This window comes from Coregonus clupeaformis, chromosome 21 (assembly GCF_020615455.1).
Source record: "Coregonus clupeaformis isolate EN_2021a chromosome 21, ASM2061545v1, whole genome shotgun sequence".
Lineage (NCBI taxonomy): Eukaryota > Metazoa > Chordata > Actinopteri > Salmoniformes > Salmonidae > Coregonus > Coregonus clupeaformis.
Window position 1 is genome coordinate 55,974,941 of NC_059212.1, and position 16,984 is coordinate 55,991,924.

General features: G+C 45.8%; 1 protein-coding gene across 3 annotated transcripts in view; it reads left to right on the forward strand.

Annotated features, from left to right (window-relative positions):
• The first annotated feature begins 226 nt into the window (after positions 1–226).
• Positions 227–16,984, forward strand: part of ece2a (endothelin converting enzyme 2a) — a 206,098-nt gene continuing 189,340 nt past the window's right edge. For 2 of the 3 annotated variants that reach the window (XM_041842558.1, XM_041842560.1), the window contains exons 1-2: positions 227–351; positions 703–879. In XM_041842558.1, coding sequence (XP_041698492.1) covers positions 720–879 — 160 coding nt within the window. In that variant the 5' untranslated portion in view covers positions 227–351; positions 703–719. Of the gene's footprint in view, positions 352–679; positions 880–16,984 lie in introns of all 3 variants that reach the window. The other variant, XM_041842559.1, reaches the window with a different exon arrangement.

Here is a 16,984-nt window from a genome sequence, read left to right on the forward strand (position 1 = left end):
GTATGCTTGCACGGTGAATGTCATGTGATTACAAACGGAGCGGAAACGAATGAACGTGAAAACATTGTTACAACTGTAGTAGGCAATGTCACAGACTTCTGCCAGGTTTATTTGCAAATACAGTTAACCCTGCTACTACGCACTGCTACACTGTAGCGTCGGTTCCTCAAATGTGATTGGACGGTGATATCATTTCCCAAGGATGCTTTGCGCGAAGCGTCAGACGGTTCCCGCGAGCAGCACGTGGAATATGGAAAATGATTACATGAACAGCTAGCCTATATTTTCCTTTCATTTCAATTCAAATAATTTTAATGAAAACTGCATAAAGTGAGGACATAACTGACTAACGTAAGCGAATAAGAGTTGACAATGTCACATGGGGATTCAGCGTGAAATGTAGCTAGATAGATAGATAGATATATATGGCTAGATAGCTATTGTCAAAGACAGTACAGTATGTAAAAACGTTGTGCTATTATCGTTGGTTTAGACTAGCACAGCCACAACCTGGGGCAGTCATCATAACATAACACTGTCAACAGTCTAATTAGTTACATTTCTCTGTCATCAACTCAGCAATGCCACTCACAACATAATGGTGACTGACAGTAAATTCATGTTCCATTTTATACAGGAAAGTATCAATTATGTTTTAATTTCTATACATTGTGTATAGTTATCATTCCATTCCGTCTACAGTGAGGGACAGCGTTGGGATGGAGTATCTACCCGACCGTAACTCAAGGTATAAAGACGTGGACTACTGGGATGAGAGGTACAAGACGGAACATTCTTTTGAATGGTTTGGAGACTTCTCCAAGTTCCAGCATCTACTGCAGCAACACGTCATGAAGGACGATGCCATCCTCGTGCTTGGTATGTGTTTTTAACCTTACTTGCCTGCCTACTTGTCTTTATTTCTGAAGAAATATTGGACCTTGTGAAACTTATATTGGTTAAGACTCTACTGCATCAATTGAATGTTTGCCTCATCATTTGGTAATGTCGTTGGAAAGAGTGGAACAGGGCTCTATAACGCGACAGACCACAACATGGCGCTGTAAGACAACGTTTGAAAATGTCCATGTTCAGTTTCGTTATAATATTATAATCCCATCCCTGCAAATTCTTCAGCCCCTGATTACATCATTCTACAGAAGTGGTTGGAAGTCATTTGTAGAGATGTATGACCGGGTTTTGTAGCTATTCAGTGCTTATCTGGATACTTTCACTGGTGCATTCAGAGTGCAGAATGATAGCCATGGTAACCTATGTTGCCTGTTATTTGAATGGAAGTCTTAAACAGCATGGATAGAGTAAATATATATATATTATTGTTGTTAGCTATCCTTCAAACCCTACCCAAGCCGTTGTTTTGCCACTACATGGCAGATATTGTATCTGTCCCAGTAGTGAAAGCGGTTCCTTGTGGAATGCTGATTGGCTGACAGCTGTGGTATATCAGACCGTATACCACGTGTATGACAAAACATTTATTTTTTGTGCTCTAATTACGTTGGTAACCAGTTTATAATAGCAATAAGGCACCTCTGGGGTTTGTGGTATATGGCCAATATACCATGGCTAAGGGCTGTATCCAGGCACTCTGCGTTGCGTCGTGCCTAAGAACAGCCCTTAGCCGTGGTATATTGGCCATATACCAAAGCCCCTAGGGCCGTATTGCTTAATTATAGAATGCAACAGTTAGTTGATGTTGACAAATGTGTTAAACATGTTTGCATTATTTTGATGGAATATCCCCCCCAAAAAACGGTTTGATAGAGCCCTGAATAATATTATTATCCCAGTGCAGAGGATTCCAAAGCCAACCTTGCTGATATTATTTTTTTCCCCCTGGCTTGGAGTGTTGGACTGTAGTTGCAGTGACCATTCAGAGGCCTATGGGGCGCTGTTGCTAGTGGTCTGTTGTCAGTGTTCTACTGTAGGGTCCTTGTTTATGTATGCACAGCAGAGCAGCGCTCTTGGTTAGGAGTGTGTGTGTATGTGGAGGGTTCAATGCTGACAAATGGTGTCAGCGAACGACAGGGGCTTTCCGGACTACGATGGGGTACGACCAGTGTCGTCAGGAGCTAGGCACTAGGCTTGCATTCCTCCACGGAAAACTCCTGTAATTTCTCTCCTGTGATTTTTCTCGTCTTTCACTCGACCCTGGGAGTCGAATCTCCCTGGGATCAAACAGGTTCATGTCTTAGATTTAATATTAAATAGCCTCTGCTCATTCAGTGGGATGAATGCAGCACGTTGCAGATGGAAAAGTATTGCGAGTGAAATGGCTGCCAGTTTACAAAAAAAAGAATATATATGTATACATATTGATGCATGTTGGTCAGCTAATACCGACTTATTTATTTATCTTTGTATATTCTTTGTGGACCAACATTTGCTTTTGTGCACACAAACATACTATAGTAAAATCCCCAAATTAAACAGGGTGCCAACCTGCGTCAAAAAGTAAGACCTTTGGTAAAAGGGGTGGTGAATGTGTCTCGTATTCTCTCATCGACGTATGGCGAGACCTCTGTCACCTCCACCTACCTGCGTCATAGTATGGTGCTGCTGCAAGACAGACTACTCTTTCTGCATGTTGATCTGAGCCTAAGGAAAACCATTACATCACCTATAGGGCTGGATGCATTCCTCACTGAGGAGCTTCCCCCACACACACACAGACACACACACACACACACACACACACACACACACACACACACACACACACACACACACACACACACACACACACACACACACACACACACACACACACACACACACACACACACACACACACACACACACACACACACACACAGACACACACACACACACACACACACACACACACACACACACACACACACACACACACACACACACACACACAGGCAATCACCGTATCACACGTTTCTGTCACTGGCACGTGTACTGTCTCTTCACACATTTACGCTCACATACACACACACATCTACAGTTCAGTTACATATAGGTTTTATATCCACACACACACACATAGACACACACACACACACACACACACACACACACACACACACACAAACCCCTGCTTCACCCACCATCTCAACAGTGATGTTTCTGGTTGGTGTTTAAGTGAGGCCATTGGCTCATATAAACTGTCACAGAGAATCTGCCTCACTGTGGTGTAACGCAGTGGGATAACTCTCTAAAGCATGGAGAGAAGAGGAGGAAACGGGGGGCAGAATAGAGGAGTGGAGTGAGAAAAGGATGAAGGGGAGGTAAATGAGTAATCAGGTTTGGAACACTTTGCTCTCTCAAATAGGTCATTTCTATTAGACTAATCTACACATAGTGGAGGGAGGGAGAGGTTGAGAGGGCGGGATGGGGGAAAGCAATATATAGGGATTGAGGAAGGTAGAAAGAGATGGGAGAGCAAGGAAGATATAGAGAAATGAAGAGAGAGGGGTGGAGGAAAGAGAGAGGGAGGGGGAAAGGAGAGAGAGAGAGGGAGGGGGAAAGAGAGGGGGTGGAGGAGAAAGAGGGGGAGGGGGAAAGGGGGGGTGGAGGAGAGAGAGGGGGTGGAGAAAAGAGAGCATTCTGCATGCTGATCACAGTTTGATCCCTTCTCTGTCTTTATCTCTCTCTTTCTCTTTCTCTTTCTCTCTCTTTCTCTGAGGCAATCGCTCTGTCTTACTGTTGCCTCTGTGTCAAACTGTCTCATCTGCCCTTCTAGGGATGCACACAGTTAATCGATTAATTGAATATCCAAATGGACGTTAGTATTAGATTACGTGAGTGTTCATTTTTTTAAATTAAAAATTGTAGGCCTATTATTATTATTATTATTATTATTTATTTTTTAGTCATTTAGCAGACGCTCCTATCCAGAGCGACTTACAGTTAGTGAATACATTTTTAAAAAAAAATTATATTATTTTTATTCATTGTTTATTTTTTTATTTTTTTTATTTTTTATTTTTTAATAATGAAAAAGCTTTTGTATAAAGCTTTTGTATAAATAATTGTATTTATTTATTTGTGACATTGTTATCTACAAGGACATACCATGACACAAGGAGAGTAGCTAGATAGTGTAGCCTATATCAGGCGAGTAAGGAGAGTAGCTAGATAGTGTAGCCTATATCAGGCGAGTAAGGAGAGTAGCTAGATAGTGTAGCCTATATCAGGCGAGTAAGGAGAGTAGCTAGATAGTGTAGCCTATATCAGGCCAGTAAGGAGAGTAGCTAGATAGTGTAGCCTATATCAGGCCAGTAAGGAGAGTAGCTAGATAGAGTAGCCTATATCAGGCCAGTAAGGAGAGTAGCTAGATAGTGTAGCCTATATCAGGCGAGTAAGGAGAGTAGCTAGATAGTGTAGCCTATATCAGGCCAGTAAGGAGAGTAGCGAGATAGTGTAGCCTATATCAGGCAAGTAAGGAGAGTAGCTAGATAGTGTAGCCTATATCAGGCCAGTAAGGAGAGTAGCTAGATAGAGTAGCCTATATCAGGCGAGTAAGGAGAGTAGCTAGATAGTGTAGCCTATATCAGGCCAGTAAGGAGAGTAGCGAGATAGTGTAGCCTATATCAGGCAAGTAAGGAGAGTAGCTAGATAGTGTAGCCTATATCAGGCCAGTAAGGAGAGAGCTATCAGATAGAGTAGCCTATATCAGGCGAGTAAGGAGAGTAGATAGATAGTGTAGTCTATATCAGGCGAGTAAGGAGAGTAGCTAGATAGTGTAGCCTATATCAGGCGAGTAAGGAGAGTAGCTAGATAGTGTAGCCTATATCAGGCCAGTAAGGAGAGTAGCTAGATAGTGTAGTCTATATCAGGCGAGTAAGGAGAGTAGCTAGATAGTGTAGCCTATATCAGGCGAGTAAGGAGAGTAGCTAGATAGTGTAGCCTATATCAGGCCAGTAAGGAGAGTAGCGAGATAGTGTAGCCTATATCAGGCCAGTAAGGAGAGTAGCGAGATAGTGTAGCCTATATCAGGCAAGTAAGGAGAGTAGCTAGATAGTGTAGCCTATATCAGGCCAGTAAGGAGAGTAGCTAGATAGTGTAGCCTATATCAGGCCAGTAAGGAGAGTAGCTAGATAGTGTAGCCTATATCAGGCGAGTAAGGAGAGTAGCTAGATAGTGTAGCCTATATCAGGCCAGTAAGGAGAGTAGCTAGATAGAGTAGCCTATATCAGGCGAGTAAGGAGAGTAGATAGATAGTGTAGTCTATATCAGGCGAGTAAGGAGAGTAGCTAGATAGTGTAGCCTATATCAGGCGAGTAAGGAGAGTAGCTAGATAGTGTAGCCTATATCAGGCCAGTAAGGAGAGTAGCTAGATAGTGTAGTCTATATCAGGCGAGTAAGGAGAGTAGCTAGATAGTGTAGCCTATATCAGGCGAGTAAGGAGAGTAGCTAGATAGTGTAGCCTATATCAGGCCAGTAAGGAGAGTAGCTAGATAGTGTAGCCTATATCAGGCCAGTAAGGATATATATATATTTTTTGTAAAGCCTTTATTACAGCAAAGACTAAAAGCAGTCACAATAATTCGGGAATGCAATTTCTGAAATGGAACAGTTTATTTATTGTTTATGCTAATTATTCAAGTGTTGCTTTGTTATTTTATTTTAAAACTAAAATGATTGATTGCATTTCAAATAATGAATGACTTGTATGCTGTGTGATGACACGAAATAATGAATGATTGATTGATACAGTACTGTAGCCTATTTAATAAGTATTGAAATATAGGCCTAAGTAAGTTACGGTATTAAGACTGAACAGGACGCCCTCTTAGGCTTACAGCTCGATGGTGGTTATACAAGGCTGCTATACTAAACCTACTAATGATGATGACATCTCTTATTATTATAATGATGATCATAACAATAACAATAAGGAGATCAAGAAAACGGATGATTATTATTATTATTTTTATGACAGTTTGGAACCTTGTAAACAACACTAAAATAAATAATAAATAATACCAGAGAGGCTGTTCTAACAAAAAAAAGTGTAAAGCCTTTATTACAGCAAAGCAAAGATTAAAAACAGCAGAATTAGTGAAATTGTTGTGGTTGCGTGAGACTTGGTGCTCACGGAATCAGTAGGCTATTAAACAAACACTCAAACAGGCAACAGAAGCAGGATCTGTCTTATTTCTGTAGATATATATGGATGATTTATAAATCCAGGCACATTTAACAGTTAGGCTATTGATTATAGACCTAATTAAGTTGGGGTTTCCTCTCTCCTCACTTTACTTAGACAATTAAGGCAATGGCTGTTTTCTTGTCTCCTAACTCCGCTGCTGCCTCCACCGCATTGTTCTCAACACCAATATGCTGGTTAACTTTGCTATTATGCGCATAGCAACATGATCTAGGAAATGGCGGCAATTAAACAGCGCACTGATGTTTCAGAACTGAGGACAGCGACCGCTATCCAATGCGGGATAAATATAATTTGTATTAGTGTTGCACCATTGTTCTTACGTAATATAACCATATACAATTTCAGTAGCACGTCTTAGACTGATGTACTGTGCCATCCCCACGGCCTCCACAATGGATCAGACCACAATGGATTAGTCCACTCAGACAGGCCTCCATAATGGATCAGTCCAATCAAGACAGGCCTCCAAAATGGTTCAGTCCATTCAGACCGGCCTCCACAATGGATCAGTCCACTCAGACAGGCCTCCAAAATGGATCAGTCCACTCAGACAGGCCTCCACAATGGATCAGTCCACTCAGACAGGCCTCCAAAATGGATCAGTCCACTCAGACAGGCCTCCATAATGGATCAGTCCACTCAAGACAGGCCTCCATAATGGATCAGTCCACTCAGACAGGAGCTAATCAGACACGGGTCTTGTCCATGACATATATTTATTTTTGCTACTGCTCGACTAAAGAAATCTCGGTCGGCCAAACAATCGACCAGTCGACTAAAGCTTCGCCTCCTCCTCCTCCTCCTCCTCCTCCTCCTCCTCCTCCTCCTCCTCCTCCACCTCTTCATTCACCCACTCACTCCTCCTCTCTTGCTCACTGTCTCACTCTCTTTCTACATGTCAACCGTTTTCAACATCCTGACCTATTTACAGTGTCAGTATTTGTATAGCTTTATATTTACCTGGCCCTGTATGTGTATCCAATATGTTTACTTCTGAGCTGTACATGATAGGATATGCCTGGGGTGTGTGTGTGTGTGTGTGTGTGTCATGTTAGTAAAAGGAACAGAACAGTCTCTGACCTTTCCCAGTCACACTTCCCCTCTGTGGGTCACAAGCATTACCACTGGTCAACACTGACGCATGTACTTACTCATGCTTTTATTACCTGCCTGTTTGATGATGTACTAGGGCTGGGAATTAACAGGGACCTCACGATACGATATTATCACGATACTTAGGTGCCGATATGATACTGTATGTATTGCCATTCTCACGATTCTATATGTATTGCGAATCGATACTGTGATTTTATTGCGATTTGATGTAGTTTTGGCTCGGGTACACCCGACTAGTGCTAGCTAATGCTACCTACAGTAGCAAAAATAAAATGAAATAAATACTTGGAGTCAAATATCGATATATATATATATATACTGAACAAAAATATAAACGCAACATGTAAAGTGTTGGTCCCACTTTTACATGTTGAAATAAAAGATCCCCGAAATGTTCCATCTGCACAAAAAGCTTACTTCTCTCAAATGAATTTATTTCAATTGACTGATTTCCATACATGAACTATAACTCCGTAAAATCATTGAAATTGTTGCATGTTGCTACTTGACTAAAGTGTAAAATGTAAATCTCCTATTTAGAAATATAGAGAGCTCTGACTATGATTCTGTTCCCGTGGCGCTTAGTGGTGATGTAATGACCCTGTTCCCCTGTTCCGGAGCCAGAGGGTGTGTGACTACACAATGTTCTCCGAATGTTCCGTCCCACTGCGCATGGCAGACTAGCCCATGATAAGACCAGGACATCTCACAACAGACACTGGAAACACTGCCTGGGGGGGTCCTGAAAGATGCAGAATGCTTTGTGTGTGTGACAGAGAGCGAGGAAGAGAGCGTGAGAGAGAGAATGTGTATCTTTATGTATGAATTTGTAAGAACATCAGACGCTATTAAAACAATAAAACAAACATTTCAGGTTGCCTATTGACAGTTGTGTCTGGAACATCTTCCATGGCCATCCACTGTGTTATACACACTGCATATATGTCTAACTTCATTAACTATGAACTAATTAACAGATTAATAGTCCCAGTCCCATCCCTCTCTCTTTCCTTCTCTCTCACCCTCTCCTAGTAACAGTAATGACCCTAGACTACCAGGGGGCGTACTGCCCAGGGGTGATGTAAACTGAAATTATTGACTGTAGCACCATTAGCATTAGCAGCACGTGACTGTCTGGGGTTTCTGTTGATCGTTGTATAACCGTTTATGGCCCAGTCCGACCCGCTGTCCAGTCGTCTAGCCACTTTCATTACGCCACTGCTCTAACGCCAGTCCCCCTGGCCACCGCCCTCGGTTCTCCACAACGTCCATCGGTATTGGGTATCAAAGGCCTACCGTAGCTAGATGGCAGTTAGCTTATATATAGAAGTAGTGGAAGTGTTTACGACTCCATAGATTCTAGAGCAGCAGTTTCCAGACTGGTTTTTATTGACTCACTCCCTAAGTTAATGTTGGTGTGTCCTACAGAAAGTGATTTTATTTTTTTAATGTATGAATGCTAAACTTTAGTTTGATATTTATTAAACTCTGGAAAGCTCCAATGTGAGAACATAACTAACAACCCCAAAGTGTAGAATGGTTCTCAATTGTTTCATGAAATCTCTCAAAATGTTTGCCTATTTTTTTTGGTCGACCCACCCGTCTCCTCATTGCCTACAGTGCTCCTAGTCCACTGTGTGCTCTCCTCTCCGCCTGTCAAAGATATTGGGGGCTCAAATGAGCCAGTAGCCAGCCAGTAGCCAGCCAGTAGCCAGCCAGGAGCCAGCCAGTAGCCAGCCAGGAGCCAGACAGTAGCCAGACAGTAGCCAGCCAGTAGCCAGACAGTAGCCAGACAATAGCCAGACAGTAGCCAGACAGTAGCCAGCCAGTAGCCAGACAGGAGCCAGACAGTAGCCAGACAGTAGCCAGACAGTAGCCAGCCAGTAGCCAGACAGTAGCCAGACAGGAGCCAGACAGTAGACAGACAGTAGCCAGACAGTAGCCAGACAGGAGCCAGACAGGAGGTTGCTAGTGCAGCCCTGGTCTTGTTTCGGCCTCCATGTTGTCTCCAAGCAGTGATTTCTATGAACATGATCAGAATGTTAATCTCTCTCTTTTCACTGTAATGCTGAGAGTATCTCTGTTTATCTGCGTGGGTTTGCGTGTTTCTTATTTTCCGCACTGTGGGAAACGCGTGTCGATGGTTTTGATGTAGACTGTGTGTGTGTCCTCTCCTGCATTGCTGTAGGTAGGTAGGTGGGTGGGTGGGTGTTTGGGAGGATGCCCGGGTGGGGGAGGATTGGATGTCATTGTTAATGGGGAGCTCCTGGGTCAAGGTCCTCTCAGATCCCTTTTTCTGCAGTGTCAGAAGTTCAACACACTCTCTCGCTCTGCTAAACGCTGACAGGACGGAAAGATAGTGGGTTATGGGGGAGACGATGGGAGGGAGAGAGAGGGAGAGAGAGAGAGAGGGAGAGAGTCATGTCTGAGCAGCTGTCAAGAGCTGTTATTAGATCCACTGTCACCTTCCCCCCTAGACCTCTCCCCTCCTCCCCCCTAATATTCTCCCATCCTCCCCCCTAGGTCTCCCCACTTCCTCCCCCCTAGTCCTCTCCCCTCCTCCCCCCTAATAATCTCCCATCCTCCCCCCTAGGTCTCCCCACCTCCTCCCCCCTAGTCCTCTCCCTTCCTCCCCCCTAGTCCTCTCCCCTCCTCCCCCCTAGTCCTCTCCCCTCCTCCCCCCTAATATTCTCCCATCCTCCCCCCTAGGTCTCCCCACCTCCTCCCCCAAGTCCTCTCCCTTCCTCCCCCTAGTCCTCTCCCCTCCTCCCCCCTAGTCCTCTCCCTCTCCCCCTAGTCCTCTCCCCTCCTCCCCCTAGTCCTCTCCCCTCATTCCCCCGTCCTCTCACCTCCTCCCACCTTGTCCTCTCCCCTCCTCCCCACTAATATTCTCCCATCCTCCCCCCTAGTCCTCTCCCCTTCTCCCCCAGTCCTCTCCTTCCTCCCCCTAGTCCTCTCCCCTCCTCCCCCTAGTCCTCTCCCTCCTCCCCCTAGTCCTCTCCCCTCCTCCCCCTAATATTCTCCCAACCTCCCCCCTAGGTCTCTCCCCTCCTCCTCCCTAGTCCTCTCTCCTCCTCCCCCCTAGTCCTCTACCCTCCTCCCACCAGTCCTCTCCCCTCCTCCCCCCTAGTCCTCTCCCCTCCTCCCCCCTAGGCCTCTCCCATCCTCCCCCTAGTCCTCTCCCCTCCTTCCCCCTAATCCTCTCCCCTCCTCCCCCTAGTCCTCTCCCCGCCTCCCCCTAGTCCTCTCCCCTCATCCACCCAGTCCTCTCACCTCCTCCCCCCTAGTCATCTCCCCTCCCCAGTCCTCTCCCCTCTCCCCCTAGTCCTCTACCCTCCTCCCCCTAGTCCTCTCCCCTCATTCCCAAAGTCCTCTCACCTCCTCCCCCCTAGCCCTCTCCCCTCCTCCCCCTAGTCCTCTCCCCTCATTCCCAAAGTCCTCTCACCTCCCCCCCTCCTCCCCGTCTCCCTCTTCCAAAGTCCTCTCACCTCCTCCCCCCTAGTCCTCTCTCCTCCTCCCCCCTAGTCCTCTCCCCTCCTCCCCCCTAATATTCTCCCATCCTCCCCCTAGACCTCTCCCCTCCTCCCCCTAATATTCTCCCATCCTCCCCCTAGACCTCTCCCCTCCTCCCCCCTAATATTCTCCCATTCTCCCCCCTAGTCCTCTCCCCTCCTCCCCCCTAGTCCTCCCCCCTAGTCCTCTCCCCTCCTCCCCCCTAGTCCTCTCCCCCTCCTCCCCCTAGTCCTCTACCCTCCTCCCCCAGTCCTCCCCCCTCCTCCCCCTAGTCCTCTCCCCCGCCTCCCCCATAATATTCTCCCATCCTCCCCCTAGTCCTCTACCCTCCTCCCCCCTAGTCCTCTCCCCTCCTCCCCCCTAGTGCTCTCCCCTCCTCCCCCTAGTGCTCTCCCCTCCTCCCCCCTAGTCCTCTCCCCTCCTCCCCCTAGTCCTTTCTCCCTTCCTCATGCTTTTCCTCTCTTGTTTCCCTAACCCTCCTGTCCACTACCTCCCTTCTCTTCCCTTTCCATTTTCCTGGTTGTTCCATCTCCAGCCTCCGCTTGTCTACACCTTCACCCTCTGTGCTTTCCTTCTCTCCTCTTCACCTTCTCTCCTTCTCTCCTTCTCACCTTCTCTCGAGGAAAGGAATGAGGCTGAGGAGGGGTGGTGTGGATGGAGGTCCAAACACCACTCCTTTCCTCGAAACTCGCCCCCCTCAATGCTGCCTTCTGATTTGGTTTGTTACTGGAAGCCCTAAGGATGCAGCAGTCAGTGGGGTTACCCATCCTTCCTCCTTCCCTCCATCCCTCCATCCCTCGTTCCTTTGCCACTGTAAGGACTAGTACTGCTTATGAATGAGTTCAGGGCCATAGAATGTGAATGAAAATCTGAAGACGTGAGGAAGGAATGAAGGAGGGGAGTGGAGGGTGAATGGAAATGGGAGAAGGAGCGAGTGAAGGGCCGAGGGGAGGAATATCTCTGGAACTGACACACAGACACACACTGCAACGCACGGGCAAACAGGCACAGCGGCACACACACACACACACACACACACACACACACACACACACACACACTCACACACACATACACACATACACATAGACATAGAGGCACACACACACACACACACACACACACACACACACATAGAGGCACACACACACACACACACACACACACACACACACACACACACACACACACACACACACATAGAGGCACACACACACACACACACACACACACACACACACACACACACGGCACACACACACACACACACACACACACACACACACACACACACATAGAGGCACACACACACACACACACACATGGAGGCACACACACACCATTAACCAACAAACAGTTTACTCTCCCTGTGCAAGGGAGCACCAACACCGTGCTCAGAATAATACCGGGGTTACCAGGGCAACCAGGCGCAGATGGTTGATGGGCTCGGCCATGATAAACACAGCGCAGAGCGAGGGGGATTGTGTGTGTGTGTGTGTGTGTGTGTCGCTTTACGATGTAGAAGGATTGTCTGCACTGCTGTATGTGTGTGTGCATCTTGGGTTCTCTCTGTGTTTCAGTGTGTGTGTGCGTGCGTGTGTACAGTGTGTGTGTGTGTGTGTGTGCGTGTGTACAGTGTGTGTGTGTGTGTGTGTGTGTGTGTGTGTGTGTGTGTGTAGTGTTCCAGTGAATGACTGTCCTCTGTTTAAGTGGCAGTGACTCTGAATGCCCTTGGCTCTGAGAGGACTGGAGCAGAGCGGGCAGATAGCACAAGCCACCCACACTAATGGTATAATAACACTACTGGAAAACTACTGTGGTAATTGAAGGGTAAGAGGTAACCCATTACTCTAAATGGTCCAGGTAGTATATTGTACATTCACTGAATAAGTAGAACTGAGCAGGATTGATATCACAATATTACATGCTATTTGTCATTGTGTTCCTAAACACCAGTAGAAATATAATAATCAGCTACTGCAATGGACAACAAACGATACAGGGAGGAATTCTATCCAACCTCTAGGAGTCATTTCTTAGTCTGCTGGTGGTTGGTATGACGGTAACCTTAACCATAGGAAATTGTCTTCTATTAAGTCACTCCTGGAAATAAGAAGAGGTGTGTGTGTGTGTGTGTGTGCATGCGTGTTTGTGTGTGTGTGTGCGTGTTTGTGCACGTGTGCTATTTATTCAACTGCGAGACCGAGACTTTCTATACTTTCTAACAGTCATACATGCATAGCACATTCATCATTTATAATTTATACTCTATATCCTATTGTTTACCTATCGGTTTTTGTTCTATGCACACTACCTCCTTCTAATTACTTGTTATTTTTTATTTGATATTGTTATTGTACTGCAGCGCCTAAGCATTTCACTGCTCATTTTATACCTGCTGTAAACTGTGTACGTGATTAATCAAATTAGATTCGATTTCAGATTTTTGCAGAGAGAGAGGCACAGTGAGAGAGACGAGAGAGGGGAAGGTGAGAGAGAGAGACGAGAGAGAGAGAGGAAGGTGAGAGAGAGATGAGAGGGGGAAGGTGAGAGAGCGAGACGAGAGAGGGGAAGGTGAGAGGGAGATGAGAGAGGGGAAGGTGAGAGAGAGATACGAGAGAGGGGAAGGTGAGAGAGCGAGACGAGAGAGGGGAAGGTGAGAGAGAGGGGAAGGTGAGAGAGCGAGACGAGAGAGGGGAAGGTAGGAGAGCGAGACGAGAGAGGGGAAGGTGAGAGAGACGAGAGAGAGGAAGGTGGGAGAGAGAGACGAGAGAGGGGAAGGTGAGAGAGACGAGAGAGAGGGGAAGGTGGGAGAGAGAGACGAGAGAGGGGAAGGTGAGAGAAAGACGAGAGAGGGGAAGGTGAGAGAAAGATGAGAGAGGGGAAGGTGAGAGAGACGAGAGAGGTGAAGGTGAGAGAGAGAGAGAGAGAAGAGAGAGGGTGCAGGAAACGAGGGGTGAGAGTTGGAGAGCCAATGAGTGAGGAAGACGACGGGAGAGACAGAAAATAAGGAAGCAGAGGAGGAGGAGGAGGGAGAGAGGGGGAGGTATCGAGCTGGTTAGTGAATGAATGAGATGGAGGTTGTCTTTTGTCTGCGGAGAAGATTACAGATGATGCCTCTAGTAGAATGACGTAGCCTAGTTGTGGTCACTCGCACTCGCACTCTCACACACTCAAATGCCTCCTCTGCAGGGCCAATGTGTGGAGATTATGTAGTGTGGGGCAGTGGAGTGGTTGGATCGTGAGTGAGTGGGTTGATTCATAAATCTGCGTCAGTGTGCATGTAGTGTATGCATGCCAGCATGGGTCTGGTGTTGTATCTAGGTGGGAGCTACCTGGAGCTACCTGGAGCTACCTGGAGCTACCTGGATCTACCTGGAGCTACCTGGAGCTACCTGGAGCTACCTGGAGCTACCTGGAGCTACCTGGAGCTTTGTGATGACTCATATACTTTATCCAGTGGTAGCCTACTAGCCTGCTCAACATCCTGATGCCATTAGGACTCACTTTACTATTAAAGCTGCGTGTAAGAGAGAGAAAGATAGAGATATTGCGTGTGTATTGAGTCATATTGTGTGTGTGGAGGCTTGACAGCTGCCTAGTATTGCAGCTGTTAGTGTTTATTCTATGATGTCAGAATGCATAGAAAATATGACTTGCAGGAGTGATATGCGTGTCTGTGAAGGAAGCTACTGTACTGCTTCATTGTGCTTCAGTATGTGGAAAATTTGGAAAATATAGTCTTTGTGACATCATAGCGATCCTGTGACACAGAGTGGGTTATTGACATAAGGTATCCTGTCTTCTCTAAAATCCCTGCATTCCGTGCTGCTGCATATGTCACACACCACACACACACACACACACACACACACACACACACACACACGTTATGTTCTTCTATCGTCATGGGGACCTAAAAATCCCTAACCTGTAACCCTAAACCAAACTCCTAAACCTAACCACTAACACCTTACCCTAACCCTAATTCTAAGCTTAAAATAGCCTTTGTCCTCATGGGGAATTGGGAAATGTCCCCACAAGGGATAATTTTCCTTGTTGTACCATCCTTGTGGGGACTTTTGGGGATTTTAGGTCCCCATGAGGATAGAAGAACCCCCCCCACACACACACACACACATTATTATATATATGTATATGTATGTGTACAGTGAGGGAAAAAAGTATTTGATCCCCTGCTGATTTTGTACGTTTGCCCACTGACAAAGAAATGATCAGTCTATAATTTTAATGGTAGGTTTATTTGAACAGTGAGAGACAGAATAACAACAAAAAAAACAGAAAAACGCATGTCAAAAATGTTATAAATTGATTTGCATTTTAATGAGGGAAATAAGTATTTAACCCCCTGTCAATCAGAAAGATTTCTGGCTCCCAGGTGTCTTTTATACAGGTAACGAGCTGAGATTAGGAGCACACTCTTAAAGGGAGTGCTCCTAATCTCAGCTTGTTACCTGTATAAAAGACACCTGTCCACAGAAGCAATCAATCAATCAGATTCCAAACTCTCCACCATGGCCAAGACCAAAGAGCTCTCCAAGGATGTCAGGGACATGTATATGTATGTGTGTGTGGGTGTGGGGGGTTGGTTCTTCTATCCTCGTGGGGACCTAAAATCCCCAAAAGTCCCCACACGGATGGTACAAAATAAAATAACAAATCAAATAATAATATTTATTTATATATATATATATATATATATATATATATAAACATAAACAAACAAACCAACCACCGGTCACGACCAGTCACCACCGGTCAGGACCAGTCACCACCGGTCAGGAAAACCAGAATCTGAAAAAGACAAGAATAAAGGCTGCTGTGTAATTATATGATAATAATTATAATAAATACTATTATTATTATTATATTAGTAATGTATGATGAAATAGGAAGACTGTCAGTTCTCATGCCTCATGTCTGGTCGAGTGGTATAAGCTCTGCACTACGGACCACATATGGTTTGAATGCCGTCTTGCCCACTTCTTGTCTATGCCCCTACTATCTGTCTCTCGTGTCTATTTTCCCACTGCACTGTCAGTTTCCCCTATATTCATTTATCAGTGACATCCCGCCGCTGCTAAATAGTCACCCCAAAAATATAATGAAAAAATACTATACTATATACAGTGCATTGGGAAAGTATTCAGACCCTTTGACTTTCTCCACATTTTGTTACGTTACAGCCTTATTCTAAAATTGATTAAATTGTTTTTTTTCTCGCATCAATCTACACGCAATACCCCATAATGACAAAGCAAAAACAGGTTTTTAGAAATGTATTTCAAATTTTTAAAAACGGAAATATTACTCAGTACTTTGTTGAAGCACCTTTGGCAACGATTACAGCCTAGAGTCTTTTTGGGTATGACGCTACAAGCTTGGCACACCTGCATTTTGGCAGTTTCTCCCATTCTCTGCAGATCCTCTTAAGCTCTGTCAGGTTGGATGGGGAGCGTCGCTGCATAGCTATTTTCAAGTCTCCCCAGAAATTATCAATCAGGTTCAAGTACGGGCTCTGGCTGGGCCACTCAAGGACAATCAGAGACTTGTCCTGAAGCCACTCCTGCATTGTCTTGGCTGTGTGCTTAAGGTCGTTGTCCTGTTGGAAGGTGAACCTTCGCCCCAGTCTGAGGTCCTGAGTGCTCTGGAAAAGGTTTTCATCAAGGATCTCTCTGTACTTTGCTCCGTTCATCTTTCCCTCGATCCTGACTAGTCTCTCAGTCCCTGCCGCTGAAAAACATTCCCACAGCGTGACGCTGCCACCACCATACTTCACCGTAGGGATGGTGCCAGGTTTCCTCCAGACTTAAGGCTTGGCATTCAGGCCAAAGTGTTCAATCTTGGTCTGACTCCTTTAGGTGCCTTTTGGCAAACACCAAGCGGGCTGTCATGTGCCTTTTACTGAGGAGTGGCCACTCTATCATAAAGGCCTGATTGGTGGAGTGCTGCAGAGATGGTTGTCCTTCTGGAAGGTTCTCCCATCTCCACAGAGGAACTCTGGAGCTCTGTCAGAGTGACCATCGGATTCTTGGTCTCTTCCCTAACCAAGGCCCTTCTCTCTCGATTGCTCAGTTTGGCCGGGCGGCCAACTTTAGGAAGAGTCTTGGTGGTTCCAAACTTCTTCCATTTAAGAATGATGGAGGCTACTGTGTTCTTGGGGACCTT